General features: G+C 58.3%; 3 protein-coding genes across 7 annotated transcripts; all 3 read right to left on the bottom strand.

Moving 5' to 3' along the window:
• Window positions 1–646: 646 nt before the first annotated feature.
• Window positions 647–7,190, bottom strand: GNB3 (G protein subunit beta 3). Its single transcript, XM_045518663.2, has 10 exons — window positions 6,144–7,190; window positions 5,834–5,920; window positions 5,530–5,568; window positions 4,112–4,218; window positions 3,971–4,034; window positions 3,711–3,873; window positions 3,558–3,624; window positions 3,270–3,471; window positions 2,034–2,250; window positions 647–1,244 (listed from the first exon to the last, which is right to left on the bottom strand). The coding sequence occupies exons 2-10, from the start codon at window positions 5,888–5,890 to the stop codon at window positions 1,138–1,140; spliced, it is 1,023 nt and encodes a 340-aa protein (XP_045374619.1). The 5' UTR covers window positions 5,891–5,920; window positions 6,144–7,190; the 3' UTR covers window positions 647–1,137.
• A 151-nt stretch (window positions 7,191–7,341) lies between these two features.
• On the bottom strand, window positions 7,342–17,727 carry P3H3 (prolyl 3-hydroxylase 3). 2 transcript variants are annotated; one of them, XM_074357645.1, is made up of 15 exons: window positions 17,106–17,727; window positions 16,009–16,161; window positions 15,459–15,660; window positions 15,251–15,397; window positions 14,623–14,759; window positions 14,121–14,210; window positions 12,801–12,853; window positions 12,601–12,668; window positions 12,381–12,505; window positions 9,824–9,925; window positions 9,371–9,521; window positions 9,051–9,168; window positions 8,895–8,970; window positions 7,983–8,123; window positions 7,342–7,866 (listed from the first exon to the last, which is right to left on the bottom strand). In XM_074357645.1, exons 1-15 carry the CDS (start codon window positions 17,589–17,591, stop codon window positions 7,714–7,716), a joined length of 2,202 nt encoding a protein of 733 aa, XP_074213746.1. In that variant the 5' UTR covers window positions 17,592–17,727; the 3' UTR covers window positions 7,342–7,713. The 2 variants fall into 2 exon arrangements, with proteins under 2 accessions (XP_074213746.1, XP_074213745.1); XM_074357644.1 differs by having other exon boundaries at window positions 15,251–15,382.
• Window positions 17,728–17,841: 114 nt separating this feature from the next.
• On the bottom strand, window positions 17,842–24,052 carry GPR162 (G protein-coupled receptor 162). Of its 4 annotated transcripts, none has more exons than XM_074357646.1 (5): window positions 24,015–24,052; window positions 21,178–22,475; window positions 20,265–20,454; window positions 19,524–19,681; window positions 17,842–19,232 (listed from the first exon to the last, which is right to left on the bottom strand). In XM_074357646.1, exons 2-5 carry the CDS (start codon window positions 22,042–22,044, stop codon window positions 18,681–18,683), a joined length of 1,767 nt encoding a protein of 588 aa, XP_074213747.1. In that variant the 5' UTR covers window positions 22,045–22,475; window positions 24,015–24,052; the 3' UTR covers window positions 17,842–18,680. The 4 variants fall into 4 exon arrangements, with proteins under 4 accessions (XP_074213747.1, XP_074213749.1, XP_074213748.1 ...); XM_074357648.1 differs by lacking the exon at window positions 24,015–24,052 and adding an exon at window positions 22,884–24,008; XM_074357647.1 differs by lacking the exon at window positions 24,015–24,052 and adding an exon at window positions 22,771–22,907.
• Between the last annotated feature and the right edge of the window lie 46 nt (window positions 24,053–24,098).

The raw sequence follows: 24,098 nt of genomic DNA, 5'->3' as shown, positions 1-24,098 counted from the left end.
ATGACAGCACTAGCCACCTAGTTGCCAAACCCGAACCTTGGCCATCACCTTGAATCCTTCCCTCGGACTATCCCTTATCCTCGCACTCAGTCCCTACAATCCCTACATCCTGGTGATTCTGTATCTTTAATCTCTCCCTCATCCCCTCCCTTGCCCCTCTGTCCTATTGCTCTTGCATTTTCTTGCCACCTGCCTCCTACCTTGTTTCCCTCCATTCCCTCTAGGCTCCCTTCCCTCCATTTTATCCACCTGTACTGCTGCTAGGATGATCTTCCAGAGGAGCATCACTGATCACGTTACTACTCTGCTCAAAACTCCCCAGTTGTTCCCCACTGCCCTTAGGATAAAGTCTAGACTCTGGCTTTTTATAGGCCTTTTATAGTCTGATCCCTTCTCAACATAACCCTCCTGGACAAATACACAGTCACCAAAGGCAGGCGGGTGTGAACTGTCGTGCACACCCCACCAGCCACCTTCTCCTCCTAACCCATCTCAGGCCTTCCCCAGGAGGCTTGGGCTTCTGCCTCCACCCTCTCTTCTGCCCACAGCTAGCTGATCCCCAACCTTTATCATTGCTCCCATAATACTTTGTTATTTAAGTGGGACCTGCATCTTTTGGGGACAGAAGTGAGGTGGGAGGCAAGAATCACAGCTACGCTTTATTGCGAGTGCTTTAGGAGAGAAAAGAAGGTAGACAAAGGAGAAAGCATGAAGAAGGGGGCCAGGACCCTAGTGGTGCCAGAGCCATAGTCACGGGGCCGAGCACCCTGTTCCACCTGGGTCTAGACAAAGGTGGTGGCTCTGGGAGAGGGATCCTAGGGCTTAAGGTCTCAGACAGTAAGCCTGGTAGGCCTGCCAAGGGCGGGGGTTGGGGGTGCATTATCCTTGCTGATTAAGGGAGAAGCTGTCAGGACCATGGAGAGGGGAGGCCATGGGAGGAGATGGGGCAGTTCCCTGCCCATGTCCCTGATGCTGCCTCCCAAAGGCACACTCCCCATCCTCCCCACTGCCCTCAAAGGGGAAAGCTGGGCGGGAATGGCAGCTGGGGTCTTAGAAGAGAAAATCTTAAAGAAATTGGGCAAGGCAGGGCCAGCTGAGTGTCTTCATGGCCTTTTACCTCCCCCTCCTCCAGCCTCCTCAGTTCCAGATTTTGAGGAAGCTGTCCCAGGAACCAGTGGCCACAGCCATCCCATCAGCTGTGACCCCCAGGCAGCTGACCCTGTTGTCGTGGCCAGAGAGGATGCCTGAAGAAAAGGGAGAGGAGTCAGCCTGACAGGGAGTGTATGGTCACACACAGGAGCCCTAGGTTAGGTAGGCGGGGTGTGGGACTCCAGCCCCCAGAGAAAGAGGATTAGCCCTAAGGGGCAGGCTTTCTCTGGAGGCCAATCTCTGTGCTGAGAACCTGGGGTGGGGGAGGGGCGGGGAGGGACTGGGAGGTGTCACTGAGCTGGGAGAAAAAGCAAGGGCACCTTGATGGGCATTAGAAAACAGGGAGGGTTTCCAAATAGAAACTGAGGCCCAGAGAGAAGTGACTTGGCCAAGGGCGCTCAGAAAGAAAACAACAGAATTAAGGTTTGGATCCTGACTCTCTGGCCAGCATTACCTTCATTCAGCACCTGGCCTCTCCCAAAAGAAGAAGCCACACTCCCTGATTCAACCTCAGACCAGGCCAGTCCCCAAGAATCACCCAGCTTTGGGCCAGAGCCCTCAGGTCACTCACGATCCCCTTGATCCTGTCATTGCAGTGTCCCTGAGATTGCCCTTCCCTTCAAGGGATGCCCCTGGAACCCAGAACTGACTGGACATTCAGGGTCCACAGGTCTGGGGATGACGGGAGGGGCCCCTCGGGCGGGGAGCAGCTATGGCATTGGGCAGTGGAGAAAGGCCACTTAGAGCAACTTTTCTTTGAAAGGAGATGGTTCTAGGTTGGGAACCAAGGGGGACTGGATTCTAGGGGTAGAGCTCGGAGTCAGTCACCCAGTAGTCAGGGAGCAGCAGTAAGAGGGGAGCGGGGGTGGGGGCGGGGGCCTTACCCACGCGCTCACACTTCATGGAGTCCCAGACGTTGCAGTTGAAGTCGTCGTAGCCCGCAAAGAGCAGGCGGCCGCTGAGGGAGAAGGCCACGGATGTGATGCCACAGACGATGCTCTCGTGGGAGTATGTGGTCAGCTCCTGGTCTGCCCGCAGGTCGAACAGGCGGCAGGACGCGTCGTCCGAGCCTGTGCAGATGGCCTCTCCATTGGGGAAGAACTGGGGGTACAGATGGCCGGGGGTCAGGACTCAGTCCTGGGCAGCCCACTGTCTCTCCTGCCCTCTCCCTGCTCCTGCCCTGGTGGCTCCAGGCCCAGCTGTTTCCCTTAGCCTCTCTGCTCATCCCTTCCTCGGCCTGCATGGTCGCTGATGTTTATCACCTGCCAGCTGTGGCCGGGGCTCCCCTACACCCTTCACTGGCCTTCATTATGTCCACGTTGCAGGGGAGAGCACGGGGCAACTTGCCCAGGGTCACCCCACCAGATGGGCGGAGGCTGTCCCAGACTCCAACCACGACAGTTGGCTGGATCAGCGTGTAAGTGCAGGGCCAAGTACAAATGTATACCCTGAATCTCATCTTGAGGCAATGTCAGATAAACCCGACGGGGGGGGGGGGGGACGTCTAAGAAAATTGGTTTGAACTCTTCAAAAATGTCAGTGTCATGAAAGACAGAGAAAGGTCAAAAATGGTTCCTGTTTAAAGGAAACTGAAAAGACACGGCAGGGAAATGAGGTGCACATTGCTGGACAGAAAAAGAATTCCTATTTTTGAGGTAATTGGTGAAATTTGAATATAGACTGTAGGCTACAGTATTGCATTGGTGTTAAATTTCCTGATTTTAAGAAATAGACAGTGGCTGTGTAAAAATGGCCTTGATTTTAAGAAGCAGACACTGAAGAATTTAAGGGGTAAAGAGGCAGGAGGTCTCCAACTTGCTCTCAAAAGATCCAGGGGAAGAAGTAACAAAATATACCTACACCTCCATCTTGGTGTCTGTCTGTCCATCCCTCCCTCACTTCCTCCCTCTCCGTAAAGCAAATGTGAAATGTTAACAGTGGACGTGGGTGAAGGGCAGATGGGAGCTGTTTGTTACTCTTGCAACTTTTCTGTAAGGTGAAATTATTTCAAAGGGGAAAATTAAAGGGAAAGGGGCAGGGGGCCTAAGGGAGTGGATACAGGACGGGGTGCTGGGGGTGGGAGGCGGTCCCGGGAGGTGGAGCACAGAGATGGGGCTCACGCAGATAGCGTTGATGTCGGACTCATGGCCAGTGAAAGTCTGCCGGCAGGTCCCCTCCCGCACATCCCAGAGCTTGGCGCTGGCGTCACAGGCCCCCGAAATGAAGAGTTTGAAGTCAGGAGACACGGCCAGGCTCATGCAGTCCCCCGTGTGTCCCACAAACACAGTCTTCTGCTGTCCCGTCTCAATGTCCCACAGAGCACTGAGGGGGGAGGGGAGGCTGTCACAGAGAAAGGCCAGCACAGAAGTGCCTCCCAAGCCCCAGCGCCCACGGTGTTCAGTCCTCACCACGTGGTGTCCCCAGAGCTGGTCACAATGTTGTTGTCATCCAGGAAGCGGCAGCAAGAGAGATAACCTGGGGGCGGTTAGGACAGGGCCTTGGCTAGAGGGCCGCACCCCGCCAGGCCCGGGGCCTCCCTGGACCCTTGGTCTCTCACTCACCTGTGTGAGCAGAGAGCTCCCGGCTGACCTTGACGTTGCCCTCCCGGGACTTGAGGCTGTAGATGGAACACATGTTGTCCAGCCCCCCACACGCCACGAAGTTCCCTGATGGGGCATAGGCACAGGTCATGACCCAGGAGGAGCGCAGCGGGATGGCGTGCACCTGCAGGAGGCCGTGCGGCAGGGGGCCTGAGCCGAGCTCCCGGTGGGGAGGGCAGAGCAGGGCGGCATCAAGCCCCAAGGGAGGAGGGCGACAGTACCTTATTGGTGGTGTAGGTGTCCCACACGATCAGCTTCCCATCTTGCGAGGCACTTACCAGCAGCCTGGGGAGAGGACATTCGGGTCACCCAAGCCTCCTTCCTCCCTGCCCCCCATCCCCACCACGCCTCTCAAGCCTCACTTGGAGTCGGTGGCCCAGTGCATAGCATATATCTTGGCCAGGTGTCCCCTTAACGTCCGCCGGGTCCGCATCTGCACTCGTCCTACAACCTCTAGGCCAGACACCAGCTGCAGGAAAGGGGACATTAGAAATCAGAGTGAGCAGGGCACATGTCCACATGTCAGTGTTACAGCCACTGATCTGTACAAGTTTCTGTTCCGTGCCAGCCTCCAGGTCAGGCTCCCAGCCTCAGAGAACCCAGCCTCTGCCTGGGAGTAGCTTAGACAGATGTGGATGCTGGAGACAGACACAGGCGCGGCCCGGAGCAGGTTGCTAAGGGTCTAACCACCACCTCTTCTCTGTGGAGGGGATGGATTTCCACCATGTAAATACTCCCACCTTGACTAATTCAAGCTGCCAACACGAGGCCTCTGCACAGGGACTTGGGAAGCGATGCACACATTTGGCAAAGCCCAGCCGCTAGGAGCCTGCCCTCACGCACCACTGCAGCACGGCCAGCTCTCACTGGGACCTAGGGCAGCGCCATGGCTCTGCACTGCACCTCCGGAACTTTGTGGTCCTATGCCCCTTAAACTCCATCCAGCTTCTAGACTTAGGCTGGGGGTCCAGAGACAATAGACTTGAATTTCTATTTACTTGTTTTCTCAGGTGAGTTACTTAACCTCTCTGAGCCTGTTTCCTCCTCTGTAAAATGAGGTTTCTAGCACCTACCTTAGGGGATTGCCACGAAAATTAAATAAAATTATATATTTAAGTAACTTAGCTCAGTGTCTGGCTCAATTTCAGTAAATATTTACTCATTATTAACATTTCATCCAATTTGAGGTGCTACCAACTCTAAGAAGCATGATTCTTTTAGGGGTCACTGAGAAAGAAAAACCCTGCCAACGATAGTTGTGAGGCATCACTAATTGTTGGAGGCATCTTTGTTTTGTTTTGTTTTGTTTTTTGATGGAGGTACTGAGGATTGAACCCAGGACCTTGTGAATGCTGAGCACATGCTCTACCACCGAGCTATACCCTCCAGTGGATGCATCTTGATTTCCGAAATGTCAAAATGTGAAAACATGCATCTTAGAACCGCCAAACTGCAGTATTAGACAACTAGTAATGAGAACCTCCAGGGGCTTTCTGATTTACAAGTCACTGCCCCCTCCTCATCCTCACCACCCTGCGAGGGGGTGATCACTCTTGTTTTACGGACGGAGATAGGACGGCATCTTCCTCCTTGGTCTCTGACGTGGTGCCCGGCCCAGAGCAGACCTCACAGGATGCTTACTGAATGAATTAATAAATGTCATTCCTCATTCCAAGGACGTGCTGTTCTAGAGCTTGGGCACCAGGCTGTGGCTGCTCAGGGAGATCCCATCCCTCCCTTCGCATCCCCTCCAGCCCTGTCGGGGGATAGGAGAGCTCACCTCTGCCAGAGTAATGTCAGCACAGGCTTTTCTGGCATCCTGGGGGGAAAGCAGGCATCAGGGGAGGGTAAAGGTGGGGTGTGGGGGTGCATGGTCATCTGAGGTAGGTGGGCTTGGGGCTCTAGGGTTTTGGGGGCACCCCAAATATGAGGTCTAAGTTCAGAAAGTCTCTGGCCACTTCCAGGTCAGGGGTCTCTAAGGTGTTACTCAAGGGTGAATCCAGCCCCCTCCCCGCAGGCCACACTCCCTCATGCCCCAGTTCCATGTTTTCGGGGGTCCCCTAGCAGGAGGGTCCCGGGGTTACAGCAATCTGCTTCTTGAGCTGCTCCGCCTCCTGCCGCAGCTGCTCCATCTCCCCCATGGCTGCAAGGTTGAGGGGTGGCTCCTACTCCTGCCAGAAATGGGGGTAGGTGTCAGGGGATCCCCACCAGGCCCTCACCCCACACCGGACTCCTCATGAGTCCACCCCTCAAAGAGAGAAATGATTGGGTGCTTAGCACCACCTCCCCTGCTCTGCCAGCCCCTCCAAGGGTGCAGCCAGCCAGCCCTGGCGCAGCCCGCCCTCCCTGCAGCCCCCAGCCCCGGAGGGCGGAGCTGGGCCAGCTCCCTCTTACCTGGGCTCTGTGACTGGACCTCTTCTAGGCTTCCAGCTCCGCTTCCCGGGTGCCTCCTCACTCCCTCAGCTGCGACGCCCGCCTGTCACCTGCCCCGGCTCTACTGCCAGAGGAGCTGGCCTGGCCTGGCCCCGGCTGGGGGGTGCGGGGGGGCACTGACAGGGAAGGGTAGGGCTAACGTCAGGCAAATGAAATCAGCTGGCAGGGGTGGGGGGAGAGGACAGGGAGGGAGATGTGTGGCTTCCAGAGAGACTTGGGCCCAGCCCGGGGGAGGGTGGGAGCAGGAGTGCGGGGCGATACAGAGGAGCAGCCCCCTGTAGCGAGCCCTGGCGGCGGGGGGGGGGGGTATGTGTGCTCCCCCAGCCGGTCTCTCTCGAGGCAGAGAGCAGAGCATCAGGCCCCACGGGATTAGAGCAAAGCTGTGAGGATTAAGGGTCAGGGTTGGGAGGGGTGCAAAGGAGCAGCAGCAAGCACAGCTCCAGGGGCCCCCCAGGCCCTGGCCCCCACCCATGGCAATGATCTTGGCCCTCAGGGCCTACCTAGCAACCAGTCCAGGAGACAGAGAATGAGGGTGAGAGATGGCCCATTGTCAACACCCCAAGTTGTGTTCCTTAGCTCAGGGTAGTGGGGGAAGCAGGTTACAGTGAATATGGGGAGGGTGCAGGCAGGAGCTGAGATTAGAAGGGACTGATCTGGATAATCCTTCTTCTGAACAAACCCCAACCAGCTGCCCCCAGGTCTGATCCTGGGGGAGTGGGGGCAAGTCCAGGGGATCCAGCGAGGAGAATGAACAGGCCTGGCCCTGCTTTGAGTGGAGAAAGACTCGCAAGTAGAAGGCAACCCGTCCCCTACTCCTATCATAAACTGGACCCACTCCTTGCCCCCATGACACCCGGGGTCCTGCTGGGGCTGTGAAGGCAAGAACCAGAGGGATCAGGCTGCCCTAAGTCTCAGCCAAGCTCGGTGAGGGAAGACGGGGCTTAGGGTAGGAGGCCCAAGGAGCAGCTGTCAGGGGTTAGGGGTCATTTGCATGAGGGGAGCAGGTGGCCGAGATTTCCCTGACAAATCACAGCCTTGAGCGCCCCGCCTCCAGAGGCCCAAGATACCTGTCTCCTCCCAGGCCAGCCACAGCCACCGCCACTCCCACCTTCAGCCACCCCGAAACTGCAAACTGCAAGACACTTGACTGGGCCCTGGCTGAGGGTCTTCAGGACCTTTATTGACAGGCTGGGAGAGGGCAGCGGGGTGTCCTCCCTCTCTTCCTCCTCCTTTAAACCCCGCAGTCGGGCCCTACCCACTGCCATTTCTTTCCAGGGTGGCGTCCAGTCTTCTGTCTGTCCCAGGGCAGGAGGTCTGCCAGCTGGGGCCAAGCCTGGCCCCCCAGGCCAGTCTGTGCCGTGTCCTCTGAGTCCAGGGCTGATGGCCCTCATGATCCCCAAGAGGATGGGGGTGCAGGGACAGAGAGCTGGCTGTTCTCCTCCTGTCACATAGGGGCTTCTCGTGGGTCTTGGCATCAAGGTGGACCCTGGCATCAAGGTGGACCCTTCACAAGTCAAGCTGGCTCAGCCCCTCACAGCTCCTCTCGGACACGAGATGGCTTCCCAGCCTTGTCCTGGACCCGCTGAAGCCTGCGGCTGGGGGGTTCTGGGGCAGGGTCTCTGCTGGGCATTTCTTCTTCCTCCTCCTCTGGCTCCTGCAGCAGCTCTTTGGCTTCTGTCCACTCCTGGGAGATGGGGAGGAGGGTCTGGCTCCATCCCCTGCCTCCCTGCCCCAAGGACCTTCCCTGGGTGATCTCAGCCCCTGCCCACACCTCACACCACTACTCCCGCTCCTCCTCACCTGCTCCCTGTGCTCAGGTGCCCACGTGTGCCACAGCGCCAGGGCACAGCGCCGTCCCCTTGTCACAGCCCACACGCCATGGGGATTCTCCCCACCAGAGCTGAAGGCCACGAGGCGCCCGCAGCGAGGTCGAACCTGCGCCTGGGGGTGAGGGTGGGGTCAGCTCCAGGGAAAGTCCCTCAGAGAACTTGGCCCTGACTCCTGCCCAAGAGCAGGACGGGGGCAGGGGCCCCGGAAAGGTCAGCTTTCTTGCCTACCACTTCTCCCTCCTTAATTCAGGGACTATCTTGGGGCAAATGGGAAATGGACCTCCACTTGGGGAGCACGAATGCCAGCCTGAGGCCAGAGGCGTTGGAGCCGAAGGGAGAAGGGGCCTCCCTCAAGGGCCTTGGGTTGGCCCATCCCCCAGGTGCCCTGACTTTTCCTGGCCAACCCTTTGAACCAGGTGTGAAGCCATCTGAGGGGATGGGTGCGGTAACAAACCCTGGGTTCTGGGTGGAGGGATCTTGGGGAAATTTTTCCACCCCAAGGAGGGCTTGGATTACAGGTAGCTGGTGGTGGTAGCAGAGAAGGCAGTAACTGGGTAAGACAGAGCAATTCATGGTAAAAAATCACTGTTCCTCCCCTTCCACCAATCCCAGCCCCGAGCTTCCACCTGGAACAGGGGTTTGGGGTTCTGCGCTTCACTCGCCCTCCCTTAGGAGGTGAGGCAAATGCGGAAGGCAGGGTCTCCTGGCATAATGGACCCCTGCTAGGAGAGGCCCTGAAAAGACACGTGGTGGGAGGTGTTGGGGAGGCCAGGAAAGGAGATGGTTAAGGGGGCCCATCCATTTCCCTGCATTTGCCTCTGGGAACCTTCTGTTTTGAATCCTGAGCCCACAGCTGGGCTCCCTGCCACATCGCCCCACTTACCGTGACCCTGAGGGCGTTGGGCTCCGTGAAGAACAGGTCCCCACCCTGGAAGTCATCGTTGAGGTAGAGGAGTCCACTGGGGAGGGAGGAAGACGGGAGGCAGTGAGACCCCCACCCGGCCAGGCCCACCTGCCCGAACCCTGGAGGGCCGCCCACCTGTAGTCCCGGTAGGTATAGGCCGGGGGCTCCCGCCAGCACTCCCCGGTGTCGGGGTCCAGGACGCAGTTGTCTGCATGCACCGGGTGGCTCAGGTCCATGCGCTGCGCTTGCTCTCCTGGGAAGCAAAGGGGCCTGGTGGAAGCCCATCCACACCCGCCCTGCAGCTCCAGGGTCACAGCCCGGCCGAGGAGCTGGCCGCAGCCCGGGCAGAGGGGTCAGTCTTCCTGGAGTGAAGACTGAAACCACACAGCTGAGGGTGTACAGGGCCCAACAGGGGCCCAGGGTGGGGAGGAGCGGCCGGGCTCCCCGGTGGTTACCTTCTACGGCACTGCGGCACACCAGGTGGGTGAAGGAGAGGTGCAGGGGCCGATCTGGGGAGAAGTAGGCCTGTGTCAGGGTCCGCACGCGCTCGCTCACCTCCAGGAGCAGCTGAGCACCCTGACTGCCCACGGCCCCGGCCCGGGCCAGCTGCAGGCAGCGAAAGGAAGGAGGGAAGGGGCGGGTTGGAAGGATGGTCCCAGCTACCGACCCGGCACCAATTCCGCTACCTCCGCCTACAGTTTGGGGCTCAGCAGCCCATTAGCCCAACCTGCTCCTCCCACTGACGACAACATGGGCCCCTCGGTCTGGAACCCCCTCCTCTGCCCTGGGCAGAGGCCTCGGCTGCTCCTATGAGAGCGCCTCCCCGCCCCTCCCAGGAGACGCTGGGCCCCGATGCCCAGCTCGCTCAGGTTCCGGCATCAGACCAGGCCATGGGCACCTCTTCTCACCTGTGCAGCCTTGAGCACCGTAAGCCCCTCAAAGCGTTCGTGGGGGGTGTGTGGGGAGCGGCGGCCCCGATAGCCCGACCTGGCTCCAGCCTCAGCTGCATCCTAAACAGGGAGGGCACTGAGTGTGGAGTCACTTCCGCTGGGTCCCCGGCTACTGCCCCCCTTCACTGCCCACAGGGCTATACCCGGCCTTCCCTCCAACCCTCCCACTCCCTGGAAGAGGGTAGAAGCTCCCGGAGTTCTCTGAGCAGCTGCTTTTTTTTCCCAGAGAATGACTATCTCCACATCTGTGCTGTCACTGCTGGTAAAGATCTGGAATCCCACTCGCCGAGGGGGCTGTGCAGAGAACTCTGGAGAGAACTCTGTGCAGAGGAAGGGGCTCTGAGAGGTAAGGACAGCTGCGGGAGTGAGGCAGGAGGGGCAAGACCACTCATCCCCGATGAGCTGAGAATAGAGGAGTCTGTCTGGAATGGGACACTGGCAGGACCGGGGCCAGGTCCTGGCTAACTTCAGGTGGGGACATAGCATCCGACCAGGTATCTCTCTCCGACTTTTTCCCACCTGACACTCTCTTGGAGAACGTGAGAACCCTGGATGCTGAGTCCCAGTTACCCAACTGCCTACCTGACTCGCATCACCTGGAGGTCTCCTGGTATTTGGATGTCCCTTTTCTGACACCTCTTTAAACTCAGAGTACCACTACCTAGTTACCCCATATATAAACCGCATCTCTTAGAGGCCACCTAGCCACCCAAGGCATCTAGCCCTCTATTCCTAAATTCATGCATTCATTCAGTAGGTACTGAGCATCTACTATGTGTCAGCCACTGTTCTAGGCACTGGGGACTCAACTATGAACATGAAAAGTTCCTGCTTTCATGGGGTTTATATTTTGAAATAATAAACAAACAAACAAACAAACCAGATCAACTCAGATGGTGATAAGTGTTACAGAAAATTAGAGCAGGGTTACAACCTTGAGCATCCCCCAGCAGGAGTCAGGGGACAGCTAACTGACGAGGTGACATCTAAATTTAAATTAAATGATATGAAGGAATATCTGAAAGAAAAAAATTTTTCTAGGCAGCAGGAATAGCAAGTGCAAAGGTCCTGAGGCCAGAATGAGTTTAGTGTAATCAAGGAATAGGAAGAAGGTCTGATATTTGGGGATCATCCTTGACTCCATTCTTTCATCGTCTTCCACATAGATTCAGTCCTCTATCTTAGCTTCTCTATCTTTGATTTTCTAAATATTTCTCATCTGTCCCCATCTTCATCCCCTTGAAATGAGGCCCTATAGGGCAGGGGCGCTCTTGCATCACCCCAGAAACTCCCCTACTTCCCTCTCCCACTGCATTCTCCACAGTGCCACTAGAGGGAGCTCCTGGTCCTGCAGGATGGGGACTCCAGATCCTGCACTTGGAGGTTCTACAGCAACAGGAAAGTCAACCCCTCCTTAAATCCTTCAGAAAGCTGTCCACCAACTACAAAAAAAGTCCTAAGTCCTCGGTAGGGTGCAGAGGTCCTTCCCCATCTCTCCTGTGCCTCCACTCCTATACTGCCTCTGGATAATACACAGCCTGCAATGGTGACAGCTAATACTGAACACTTTCTAGATTCTTCGAAGAGCTCTGCCATGTGCTAACTCATTTAACCCTTGCAACAACCCTACAACAAAACCGCTGCATTTAGCCCCATCTCATAGAGGAGGAAACTAGGCTCAGAGATGTGAAAATATGTGGCCCAAGGTCACACTGGTCATCACCGTTGGGACTGGCCCATGCTCTTAACTCCTGTGCTCCACTGCCGTTCCCAGGACCCCCCTCATTCTGCTACCTCGCAGCCTGACTTTCCTTCCCTCTCTGCCTGGTTCACTCAACCTTCAGACGGAGCTCAAATGCCACCCTCTCCCATAAACCTTCCATGACTTTGCATCTCAGGGCTTCTACTTGGATGACTACATACTTCTTTTATCAAACTCATCACCCACTCTGATTATGTGTCTCCACGTCCAATTCCTTCTCTATACACTGAGCTCCTGAATGCACGGTCTGTGTTTGTCTACCTCTCTGGAACCTAGGAGTTTCCAGTACACAGCAAGCACTCAGAGAGTGAGTGTTGAACGAATACTAGCCCAGGATGAGGACCAAAGATTCATAAAATGGCAGACTCAGCCTGGTGAATATGGATCATTCAACCCAAACTAGGAGGGGATGTGATGATGGAGAAGAAGGCTGTGTGTCTGCTGCGCCCGCGGCTGAGCCAGTAACTAAGGCCCCGGCCAACCAAGCACTCACCCCTATTTAACGCCTTTCTGTGTTTTGTTTTGTTCTTCCTGTCAATCTCTAGGAAAATTCCTTTGTAAAATGTCCAGCCCATGTCAGCTAAGCTGAGAGGAAAAGGAACTTGTCCACAGCAGTGAGACAGTGGCAAGAACCATTTCCCCACTGGGGAGTCAGAGGGCAGGACAGGAGGCTGGCCAAGAGCCAGGGAGAAGGCAGCTGTGCCTGCGGGTCCCCAGCCAGCCACCGTGCCACCGACTGACAGGTCTCCTCACCTTGGCCAGCTGCAGCAGCACCCCACACTCGGCTGGGGTGAGCAGCCCATCCAGCACTGCTCTCTCGGACCCATTCAGCTGTCTGGCATCCTGGGTCAGGGTTACTCCCTCCAGGAGGAGGACATCTGCAGGGGAGGGATGGGGCAGAGGGGGTTGAGGGTCCCCTGAGGGCAGCCCCAGCCTCTCTGGGCTCCTGCCTCCTGCTGTCCCAGGAACTCACCCTTCCAGTGAGTCAAGGGCTTCGGCTGAGGAGGCTCATGGTCCCACGGCCTCTTCTCCTGATCCTCTCTCAGGGGTGAGAGATATGCTCAGTGGAGGCACAGGCCAGCCAGACCCATCTTCCCCAGACCCGGCCTCCCCGGGCCCCTCCCATCCTCTTCCAGCTCAGGCCACGCCCCTCCCGACACAGGCATCTCCTACCTGAGCTTTTCTCTAAGAGCCTCCGGGATGACAGCTGCCGGGGTCCAGGGATCCTGGGACAGTCAGGAAAAGCACCATCACCCATCAAGTCCACCCCTGAATCCCTGATCGTAGACTCTGAACAATCACATGAAGGTCCTCCTGCTTCCAGAGGAGAAGGTGGAGGTGGGAAAGCCCTGGACTCACTGTCGGGAGCCCTGGACACTGGGCCCAACTCTGTAATAACAATATTAATAACGTAACAACAACAACATAGCACTTGTATGGCACTATTGGCCAGGTGCTGGTCTAAGAGCTTTATACATGGAAGTGGGGTTTGCCATTTAAAGTTCACAATAGGCTTATCAAACAAGTACTTTTTCCTTTTTTGTTGTTGTTGCTTTTTGTTGTTGTTTGTGGCAGGGGGAGGTATTTATTTATGTATTTATTTATTTATTTATTTATTTTTAGAGGAGGTACCAGGCATTAAACCCAGGACCCCATGCATGCTAAGCATGCACTCTGCCCTTGAGTCATACCCTCCCCCCTCGAACAGGCAGTGTTAATGTGCCCATTTTGCAGTTGAGGACTCTGAGATACAAAGACGTAAAGTAACATGATCATGTCACACAGCTGGTAAGGGACAGAGTCGGGATTTAAACTAGCTTCAGAGTCTACGCTTTAAGTCAGCGGTTCCCAAACAGGGAGATTTGCCAGTCAGGGGACACTGCTATGTCTGCAAACAGTGCTGATGGTCGTGACTCAGGGAGCGCTGGCGACACCTACTGGGAAGAGGTCAGAGAAGCTGGCCTTGGCTGCCTCACATTCCTGGATCATCCCTTTTCTCCAATAAGGAAGTATGGTTTAAAATGTCAGTAGCGCTAACAAGGTTGAGAAGCCCTGCCTAATGCTATAGTACTAGCGAGAGTCACCTCTGCCCTTTAGTTTCCCCTCATTACAATAAAAACAGCAGCAAGAAGAAGAGTAATAAAAGCAGCAGCAGCAGAGATGTCTGTACTTTGTAGCCAATGCGGGGCTTCAACAGCCCTATGAGATAAGTGTGATTGTTCCCATTTTACAGGTGAGGAAATTGAGGCTGAGCCAAGTGAAGGTCCAGAGCTTGTTTGTGGCAGAGGAGAGACCAACACAGAGGACCGCATGACCCCAAAACCGCCCTTAACGACAGGCACCTGCCTCTGTCCCTGTGACCCAGGGACACAGTGTCCTCTCAGGCCTCACAGGGTTGTGGAGAAATAGGAAAGGCTGTTGGGGGGGGACTGATGCGATACATCCACGTAGGGCATCACTGTTGTCTCCCTCCTGAGAAGTGGGGTCACTCACAGGATCCTTGAAGCTGGTCCCCAGGTGCTCCATAGCATAGTAGAGCTGCCTCTTCTCCCCCAGGGATCGAAGGACAAAGCTCTGGATGTCCTGAGGTGGGTGGACACAGGGAGCAGGCGGGGGTGGGGGTGCAGGAAGTTACGGCTGGAGGAGCCCCAGGCTCCCTACTGCTGGCTGTGCCCCCGGTTCAACCCTCCTCCCTCAGCAGCTTCAGGGTGTCGGGGCTCAGACTGAGGGGGGAGTGTGTATGTGTGTGAGTGTGTGCACACACGTGTGTGCACTCGTGCATAAGGTGGGGGCGGGCAGGAGTGAGGTTAAGGGGAGGGGCCCAGCTGGCGCTTGGACTCAGAAGGAGAGTCTAAGTGGGGCGCGGGCAGTGGAGACAAGCCAGATGCTGGGCTTGGGGTGGCCTTTGGCGGGGATAGGGGTGGGCTCCAGGTGCTGTCTCTCAAGTATCTGTTTGAAGTAGGGGTACTTCACAGGGTAGTGCGGAGGCAGTTACCTCTCTCGGCCCAAGGCTGGGTCTTGGCTCTCCCAGCTGGGCCTGGTACTGGTCCAGAGCCTTCTTGGAAGCCTCATCCTCCGGGTAGAAAAGCAGGACGCTCAGGACACTTTCCACAGCCTGGGACAGATTCCCCACTGGAGACAGAGCAACAGTGTGGGGCAGGGCACACAGACCCAGTGCCGCAGCAATCCCTGGGCGGAGGTGAGAAGCCAGCGGGACAGAGGCAGAGCCGGAGAAGGTGGTCCCCAGTGCCAACCGACTCCAGAGCCCCCAGCCCACCCGCAGACAGGCTCATCCACTGCTTCTTTCCAAAGCTTCCTGGAACATACCTGAGCTGCGCAGGCAGAGTTCAGAGAGGAGGCAGAGGAGAGAGTAAAGGAGGGTGAGAAGCAGCAAGGGCAGGAGGAGCCCTGTGACCCCATCCCGGGCTTTCCACAATGGTGCCAAAGGAGAGCAAATTAGAGTCCTCCCAAGGTGACGGTCCCCGAGGAGCCCTGACCAACTACAGATGCAGAGACAGATGGAGGGATGGAGAGAGGGGGCTTAGGGTACCATCAGAGAGAAACCTTCACTCTCCGTGTTTCCAACCCTAGTCATCCCCCGGGCTCACCCTTCCCCAACTGACCCTGAGCATAGGCCTCATGCAGCCGCTTCAGCTGGCCGGGCAGGAAGTCGGGGACAGGGAAGCTGCGACCAGGACGTGTGGCCGTGTCCCCCACACAGCGCTGCCGGCACTGCAGGACCCGAATCCAGTGCACTGTGGGAGACACACCTGAGCCACTCAGCTTGTGACGTGCCTCCCCCCATGCACCCCCGCACTCCCGGCTCTGTACCTGCAATGGCCTCATAGAGGCCCCCCTGGCTCCCTGTCCCTTCCTGCTCATCTTCTTCCCTCTGCTGCTCCTCAGGCCCCTCACAGTCAGCCCGGCAGCTCTCCATCTGGGCCAGGCTCTCCTGCAGGGCCTCCTCTAGCCAGGGCAGTGCCAGTCCTGCCTCCTGGCGCCCCAGTAGCTCCAGGCCAGTGTCATAGGCTGCCTATTGTGGAGGGAGTGGTAAGTCACCTGAGATCCTGGGGGAGGGGGTGCCGAAGGAGATTGGGAGGTAGAAAGAAGGGGAGGGGAGTTGGTCCCCTTTGGGGCCTGGACTCTGGGTCCCAGTTCCCCAGTCCTTGGGGAATACAAGGGCGAACCTCAGAATCAGAATGTTGGGACACAGGGCTTTAGTGATCCTCAGGAAGAGAACGAAGTCCCAGAGAGGGACTCCCCATCCAGGGTCACCGAGGACAGTACCCAGATTTCCTGATGCCCAGTGGACAGGGCCACAGTCCAGTACCCAGCCAGTTAGAGGCTCGGGATAGGCTTGGGGCCATGCTGAGGGTCTCACCCAATATGGGGGTGTCTCCAGGTCCCGGAAGCTCTGGGGCCGAACCCCGGTCATTCGTCTGTACTTAGCCATGTCCTCCCGCATCTGCAGGTGTGTTGGGTTTGCTACAAAGAAGGTGTGTGCTGCGGCTGCTGCCAGGTCCAACTTCTTCAGCTGAGAAGCGGGAAGGATGAGGGAGTCAGCCCTGAGGTGGGGGTGTCAGACTCTGCCCCCTCACCAGCCCACCCCAACCCTAGACACACTTGGCACTGCCCCAGAGCCTTCTGAAGACTTATTGGTCAGAAGTGCCCACCTCCCAACCTCCAGACCCCCAGTATGTTGGGACTCTCAGGAGTCTGGTAGCTAAGGAAAGGGGGGGGGGGTCTAAAGATTTTGGAGTGGGTGGGATATAGGCAGAGGAACCTGGGGCCTCAGTTTGGGAGACTAGATGGAAATGATGGTTAAGTGAGGTGGGGAAGCCGGGGTGACCTGAGCGGCCAGCAAAAGCCGCAGGTCTCTAGGACCCTGAGCTGAGGTGCGTGTGACCAACGCCCCCCTTCCCCGGCCACGTAGGCGTTAGTTAGCAGCCAGAAGCTACCGTACCAGAAGCTGCCAGTGTCCACTGCCCCTGCCCCTGGACACGCGGCCCCTTATCCTCGTCCGCGTCTTCTTCCCTTCCCGAGTTCCCCGCTAGCCCAAGCGAAGGCTCACACTCACTCACCCCCCACCACGGCCCCCACGCTCTCTCTCCAGCGGCGCGTTACGCCCCTGCTCGCTCTGCTTCATTCCTGGGAAGCGGCGGCTGTCACCCCACGTAGGTCTCAGTCAGACTTCCTAAACCGTCAGGCCCCTGCCCTCCATCTTCGATCTGCTTCCACCCCGCCGCATGCCCCCCATCCCAACTTTGCTCCCACACTCCCGAGGTTGTCCCTCTGCCACCTCGATGGGTGCTTGTTTGTCGCAGTTCGACAGGACCGACTCCCAAGGAGAGGTCCTATCAACACAGCCCCACCCGAGTCCGGGCACTGGCGCGCGGCCCCTCCCGGGGAGCAGGGAGGAGGCTGGGGGGAGGACGGCAGCCGGGCGGGGAGGACCCACGGGGCCGGGCCGCCGCGCACCTGGTAGTAGGCCCTCTGCAAGTAGTTGTAGGGCTCCCGGCGGCGGAAGGCGTCCCGGAGCGCGCTCACCACTCGCAGCCGCGCCGCGCCCCCCGGGCCCAGCCTGCGCGCCCCGCACTGGGTCAGGCACTCGGCGCGGCGGAGCGCGGCGCGGAGGAGCAGCGGTTCCCATGCGGCCCGCGCCGCTCTCGTCCCGGAGTCGGGTCCCGGGGCGGCGGGGAGGGCGGTCCCCGGTTCCGCCGCACAGCGCGCCCCGCAGTCCCGCCGCGCGCGGCCCAGCGCCGCCTGGCTCCGCAGCGCCTCCCGCAGCAGCGCCACCGCCGGCGCCCAGGCCCCCGCCGCGTAGGCGCGCAGACCGTCCGCGTAGAGCAAGTCGGGGGCCTGAGGAGGCGCCCCGGGGGACAGCGGGGCCAGGCCGGGGGGCTCGGGGGACCCCGGGGGAGGCAGCAGCAGCAGGAGCAGGAGCAACCGGAGGAGCCGGAGCATGATGCCAGAGCGGCCGGCTGGCTGCCGGAGGGAAATGCGGGAGCGGAGGGAGAGAGGGAGGAAAGGGGGAAGGGAGAGGGAGGGGAAAGGAAGGAGAGATGGAGAGGAGGGAGGAGAGGAAGAGAGAAGGAATGAGCGTCGCCGAAGGGAGCTGATGAGGCCGAGAACCAACCCCGGGAGAGGCCGGTATGAGAGAGAAACAGGAGTCGGGGGAAGTCAGGCAGAACTTCCAGAACGCGGGCTTTCGGACCAGCGGGTAGTGCGGGACAGGAAACGGACCGTGAAGGGAGCCGGGCAGACAGCTGACACTGGAGCAGGCCTGGTGCTCAGGAGAGAGCGTGAGGAGCCTCTTAGATCCCTGACCCCAACCCCTGAGGCCCACGGGGTGGGAGTAGCTACTGCAGCTCTGTTCCCCTGCACTCCTGGGTCCAGAAAAAGGAGTGTGCGTGCCTCCCACATACTTACCCACCCACACACATTTGGAAAAAGATCTTCAGAAAGCAGCAGGGAGGAGGGTAAACTCCAGGCCTGTGACACCATCTGCTCAAAGCCTTTCCAAGTGGGCCGGTACAGATTTGGGGCAAGAAGGGGAGTTGAGGCATGGGAGATAGAGACCTACTCTACAAGCATCTCTACAGAACTCAACAAAGCTCCTTCACACCCCAAAACCCCAAGTTTCTCCCCATGCCCCCCCACCCCAGCTCAGCATGCTGTCATAAGCCTGTTTCTGTGTGTCTGCCTGTTTGGCTTTCTCTGTGTGTATTTCTGTGCCTCTGTCCTCTTCCCCTGCTCTATTTTGTCCTCTGTGAGCCTCTCCACCCCCAAGCCTCTGACCATCCCTTTGCCACCATAGCACACTGGACACAGAGGTTTCCATGGTAACACTTTAGACTTTAATACATTTTGCTAGGGTTGATGGGAGGTGATTAGGGCATCTGGTCACTTGGATGGGAGACAGCAGGGGTTCCAGGGCCCCAGATCCAGTGCCCATCTCCCCGGAGTCTGGAGGCAGCTGCCCCAGGCTCAGTGATGGATCGAGGTGTTACCCACCCAGGCCCCCTCCTCTGAGTCCAGCAGGTCCTCTTGGATTCACAGGGTCAGCTGGGGGAAGATGGGATTACCTGGGCCCCAGGATCCTCCCCAAGCTCTCGCACTCCCCTCACCACCTGTCAGGGAGCAGCGTCGCCCTGCACTTAGGCCCAAAGGAAGTCCAATGGCTCTGCTATCAGGGGACCCAAGGGAGAGTCGGCGTGGTGAGAGGCCCAGCGGCCTGGGCCGGCGAGGAGAGGGCCCTGGAGAGGCAGCCGGAGAAGGCAGAGGTGTCTCATCGATGAAGGTGGTGATCTCCTCACGGAAGAAGCCAGGACCCCGTGGGGGTCCCCCAGCTGACCCCAGAGCCCCACCCTCCAGGAATTGGCGGAGGCTGGCCAGCCCCCCACCTTCAGCCTTCTCCTCCTCCTCCTCATCCTCTGGCCTTTGTCTTTGTCCTAGGTACTCAGGAGGGCCCCCTAGGGCCCGGCTCTGGGCTGGGAGGACCCGGATGTCATCAGAGGATGACCACTTGTGCAGGAAGGAGCCTGGTGCCCGAGGATTAGAGAAGATATTGGTCTCATCGTGGGACAGACGGCGGGACAGAGGGACCTGGGGAGAAGAGCAAGTAGACCCAGAGGTGCTGCAGGGACAAGCGGCTAGAGGCAGGAACCAAAGTGGGGTTCCTCTGCACGATGGCGCCACCCCTTAAACTTTTGCAAAACATCTTCTGTTGGGCAAACCTGGTTTTGAGAGGCCTGAAGAGGAGCCTCCCTCACCACGTCCTCCTTTCACCTACCCCTAATGTGCCCTGCAGGCCAGGAATAGGGAATGGGGGAGGGGGTTGGGTAACAGACTGGAGAAAAGTAACTAGGACAGGAAGTGTACCGTCTAGTCCCATACCTGTAAGTAGTGGACCCTCTCAAGAGGGGGAAAGAGCATGTGCCTTCCAGGCAGCAGCTTCACTTGGGTGGGGTCCCTGGCTCCTGGTCCTGTGGCCCCATTGGCATCAAAGCGAACCTTGCATACTCGGCCATCTGCATAGTCATCACAGCCCCCATCTAGGAGAGAAAAGGGGCAGAGTGGTCACAGGCAGCGAATGCGCACCTCCCACTCCCCTTTAAAAGCTCCAACCCCCTTTTAAGCTCCCCCAGGGAATCTTCCTGTTCCCATTAGTCTGTGAACTCCAAGAGGAAAGCAAGAGTGGCTAATGTCTGTAGTGTCCAATGCTGAATCCCTAGTCATTCATACATACAGACACACTTAATTGAAACAGTCCCCCCCATCCCCGAAGCTGTCTATAGCTGGGGGGGGGGGTCCCTCAGGAAGCTTAGATTCCCCCTTTGTTTCACATCCTTCCTTTATGGTTGTGTTGGGACTCTGGAGGCAGAGCTGGGTAGTGTAGGCTTCCAGAGGGAACTGACCCCCAGTGGAGGGAGCCCTCAGTGCAGAAGGAAGCAGTGGGTGTACATAAGGGTGATGATTGGGAAAAGGGGAGCCTGGAATCAACCCAGGGGCAGCACAGGTTCTGTCCAGCAGGGGGCACTCCAGGGCAGCCCGTCCCCACACGGAGAAGGGCGGCTAGAAAAGGTCAGGAAAGGAAGCTGATGCCCAGGAAAGCAAAAGCCCAGTCCCTCCTCTGACCGTCGTCGCCATCCTCCTCGGACATGATAGCCACGCACTGCTCCCACACCGTGCGCACGTCGGCGCGGTAGCGCTCGCAGGACCAGATGAAGGACGGCAGCAGCAGCGTCTGTGCCATGGAGCACCACAGCACAGCCAGCACCATCCATGGGGGAGCGGAGTCCGACTTAAGGGAGAAAAAGCTCACCACCTGGCAGAAGGACAGGAGAGGCCCTGGTCAGGGCCCAGAGCTGAGGGGTCTCACTCGACCCCAGATCCCACATCCCAATGTAGCTGGGGGGCAAGAAGTCAGGAGGGGATGGCTCAGTGTACATAGGATCACGGCAGAGGCAAAGCTGAAGGATGAAGACGATGAACAAAGTGGGAGGGACTGACTCAGAGGAAGGTCAGGAGACAGTACTGGGAACAGAGCCCTGGGGTCCAGAGGGAGGGAGCAGAGGCGGTACAGTAAACTTGAAGACAGATTGAAATTCAGGAATAGGGACCAGATGAGGATGCAGAAGGCTGGGGTGGGTGGGGTGAGCTCTCTGGGGTTGCCACCAGAAGTGCTCAAGATCCTGTTGTGTCTAGAGGAAATTCAGGAGTGGGGAATGGAGCCTGGCAGCTGGATGATAGGTCTGGGGCACTGAACAGTGGAGCTGCAGGATAGATGGTGGAGCCGGAAGACAGGGAGTGGAACCCAAGGACAGATGATGGAGTTGAGTGCTGGTAACTGGAGAAAAGGCTACGGAGCTGAGGGTAATGGAAACTAGAAGATGGATGACGGAGATGGGGACTCACAAATGGAGTGGGGTTGGGGAGAGGAGGGAAGATAGATGATGAAGCTGCTTGTGTGGCTGATGGAGTTGGAGGTCGGGTGATCATGCTGGGGCCTGGGTATTGGAGAGAGCAGGTGGAGGGACCCCAGTCTCACCAAGATGGGCACCCCTGTGAGTGAGTCATAGAGAAAGACGATGGCGCTGACCAAGTTGGTGACCTGCAGGGATGTCTTGGCCGACTCGGAGCCGTCCAGCGAGGACCGCCGCTTCCCCCGGGCATCCTCCACCACAATGGCTGGCACCTCAAAGCCTGGCCGGGTACCCAACCCCCCTGGCCCGCCCCCCTTGGCCCCACCCCAGCCTCCCGCTCTCCGGGCCTGCCGGGCCCTCCGGGGCCGAGCCCACAGCGTCTGGTAGAAGGTAATAGCCACACAGACCAGCCCCATGACAATGCCCCCAAGTAGCAAGAGGCTGAAGCAGACGCCAAAGCCGAGGCCGATCTTGGAGACTATGAACTGGCAGCCGCGGGCATAGTAGCGCTCTCCGTTGTTGTGCCAGCCGATGGAGGGCAGTGTGGAGAGGATGAAGCTGACCATCCAGATGCCCATGACAGCGTGTAGCGCCTGCTTCTTGGCGTTGCTGAGGCGGTAGTTGACGGGCCAGCGCACCATCCACATGCGATGGTAGGAGAGGGAGGCGACCGTAAAGCAGGTGGCCAGGGCCAGGGTGTAGTAGGTGGACACAAAGACCTTGCAGATGCTCTCGTTCCAGTCATAGTCGGAGGAGGCCTGGCGCCGGAGCTGCACCACCGCGAAGGTGGTGAGGGGCACGGCCGCCATGAGGATGTGCGTGCCTGCCAGGAAGCAGAGCAGCAGCTCCAGCGGCTTGTGCTTCTGCTGCTTAGCTGAGATGCTGAGGATGATCCAGGCATTGGCCAGCAGTGCCAGGAGCCCGCAGGCCAGCCAGGACAAGGCGTTTGAGCGAAGGGAGGCCTCCTCCGCCCCCGCCCCACCCCGAGCCATCCTTCCTCAGTCCCCCCACCCCCTCGAACTCCTGGGGGTGGGGGCTAGGTCTCACCCAGGAGCCCCACTCACACACACCCCCATGATGCCCACAACCCTTGCCCGGGAGTGAGGCAGGCTGCCCCTCGGTCCACCCTGCGGCTCAGCATTGCATGTCTGACCCAGTTAAGGTCAGGTGTTGCAGGCAGAGGAGGAGACTGAGGGTCAGCAGAGGTCGTCCTCAGCCTCCATACTGGGTGGGGCCCCTTCTGAAGTAACCCTACAGTTGACGGGGGAGGCAAGCTGACTGCTTCCCCAGCTGTGAGGCTGGTTGCAGAGACCTGGTCCCCATGCCAGGATGTCCAAGTCTCTTCTTCCTCTGGTTCTTGACCAATCAGGGCTCTTCTGGGTGCCCCCAGGAGTGTGGGGGGAGGCTCAGCTGCCTGAACAGACTGCAAGGGAGAGATGAGATGTAGGAGGGGGAGGGGAAAGATGGGGCCTAGGCTGCTCTCTCACTGGTTCCCAATGTCTCCCTTCTCTTGAAACTATAGAAATGACTAGTTACTAGGGGTCACAGGGTCATTCTCCTGCCTTAAACTAGATGGCCACTCCAACACCCTACACAGATAAGAACCCCGCTTTCCAGAACTTATTCTGACCTCCTGTCTCCCATCCTTTGTCAGCCATCTTTCCTCCCTCTGGGGCTCCCAGGTCCCTCCTTCTGTCCCTTGCTCAGTCCTACTCAACTGTTGTCTTCATCCCTGAATCTTTCTTCAGAGCTATGTATGGCAGAGGCATGACTTGTTTCTCTTCGAGGACTCATGGGAAACTGGGATGTGATATTACAGCCCCTCCCCAACCTTCCAGGCTCCTGGGTCCAGTGGTCCTGGTGCTCAGCCCCATCTCCCCGAGCCTGCACAATCGCCCTCCCACTCACTGGGAATCTGGGAAGACAGGAGAAAGGAGGCTGGGACCGAGGAGGGGGGTGGCTAGGGAACCCAAAGAGAGGGAAACCGCTGACATCAGAAGCATCCAGAAATGGAAAGAGGGGAAACTAGGGGGGAAGGAGGAGAGTTTGAGCAGAAGAGATAAAAAGAGGGGGCAAAGTGAGTATCTGAAAATGGAAGGAGAAGCCCAGAGACCCCTGGAGAGGAAGCTTTGCAGGGAGGAGGTGAATGGAGGGAGGGAGCAGGGAATAAGGAGGCTGAGAAGAAAAGCCCAGTGTTTACTAGGGTTCAGACTCCCCCTGGTAGGACCCCACTCTTTCCTCCCCTGCCCCAGCCTCAGTTTCCCTCCGATGGGAAGAAGGATGTCCTGCCTTTGGTGATTCCTGGCTTCACTGAGCCCTGGGAAGGGGGCTAAGAGGAAATTGGGGGTGAAACCCTGAACAGAGTGGAAGTAGGAAGGATGGGCATAATGGGGTAAAAGGGGTAAGAATGGGGCACAGCAGTGGGAGGGTCTATTTCCTATGGAAGAACCTTAGACTCCTGCCCTCCCTCAGAGGTCCTAGTCCATCCCCCACCTTTGTCTTCCCTGGGAGCCCAATACACCCTAGTTGCCATGGCAATGGCCAGCCAGAGGGAGGTGGAGGGATTTGGTCAGGAGCGCCCCCCCCACACCCTCTCCTACAGCCTTGGACCCCCTTCCCACCCACCCCCACCCAGGCCCCGGGGGTGGGTTCAGGAAGAAAGAGCTGGGGACTCAGAGAGGGCGGCAGGAAGGATGTGAAGGACAGAGAGAGGAGGTGAAGGAAGGAGAAAGATCAGAGGAAGGTGGGAGGGGGTCGGGGGACCCCCAGGCAGACAGGGGTCCCTCGCCCTTCGGGGTGAAGGGGGTAAGGTCAGGCGGCTCCTCCCTCCGGCCTGCCACCCACCGAGGTCTCCAGGCCAGAAACAGCAGGTGGCTGGGAAAGAAGGGCCGGCCCGAGGGGAGAGGAGGCAGCGGGGGGAGTGGGGAGGGGACCGCGGGGGACAGGGCCGGGGTCGCCTTACCTCGGGCTGCGCCCAGCACTGCCATGGAGACCGCACTCTCGACGCGGCTCGCCCGGGCTCCCGCCGCCTGCCGGCTCCAGCTCG

Source organism: Camelus bactrianus, chromosome 34 (genome assembly GCF_048773025.1).
Source record: "Camelus bactrianus isolate YW-2024 breed Bactrian camel chromosome 34, ASM4877302v1, whole genome shotgun sequence".
Lineage (NCBI taxonomy): Eukaryota > Metazoa > Chordata > Mammalia > Artiodactyla > Camelidae > Camelus > Camelus bactrianus.
This window is presented reverse-complemented; position numbering and strand designations above follow the sequence as displayed.

What these genes read in the sequence shown, in the direction of transcription:
- GPR162 (XM_074357646.1), bottom strand. Translation starts at nt 22,044, where the DNA reads ATGGCTCGGGGTGGGGCGGGGGCGGAGGAGGCCTCCCTTCGCTCAAAC. An exon ending in CGAGGAGGATGGCGACGACG is followed by an intron (nt 19,682 to 20,264) that starts GTCAGAGGAGGG and finishes TTTCTCTCCTAG; the next exon opens with ATGGGGGCTGTGATGACTAT. An exon ending in AGAGGGTCCACTACTTACAG is followed by an intron (nt 19,233 to 19,523) that starts GTATGGGACTAG and finishes TCTTCTCCCCAG; the next exon opens with GTCCCTCTGTCCCGCCGTCT.
- GNB3 (XM_045518663.2), bottom strand. Translation starts at nt 5,890, where the DNA reads ATGGGGGAGATGGAGCAGCTGCGGCAGGAGGCGGAGCAGCTCAAGAAG. An exon ending in AGCTCTGGGGACACCACGTG is followed by an intron (nt 3,472 to 3,557) that starts GTGAGGACTGAA and finishes CTCCCCCCTCAG; the next exon opens with TGCTCTGTGGGACATTGAGA. An exon ending in CATGAAGTGTGAGCGCGTGG is followed by an intron (nt 1,245 to 2,033) that starts GTAAGGCCCCCG and finishes CCTTTTCTTCAG; the next exon opens with GCATCCTCTCTGGCCACGAC.
- P3H3 (XM_074357645.1), bottom strand. Translation starts at nt 17,591, where the DNA reads ATGCTCCGGCTCCTCCGGTTGCTCCTGCTCCTGCTGCTGCTGCCTCCC. An exon ending in TGCTGCTGCAGCTGGCCAAG is followed by an intron (nt 9,926 to 12,380) that starts GTGAGGAGACCT and finishes CTCCCTGTTTAG; the next exon opens with GATGCAGCTGAGGCTGGAGC. An exon ending in CGGTGCTCAAGGCTGCACAG is followed by an intron (nt 9,522 to 9,823) that starts GTGAGAAGAGGT and finishes CGCTGCCTGCAG; the next exon opens with CTGGCCCGGGCCGGGGCCGT.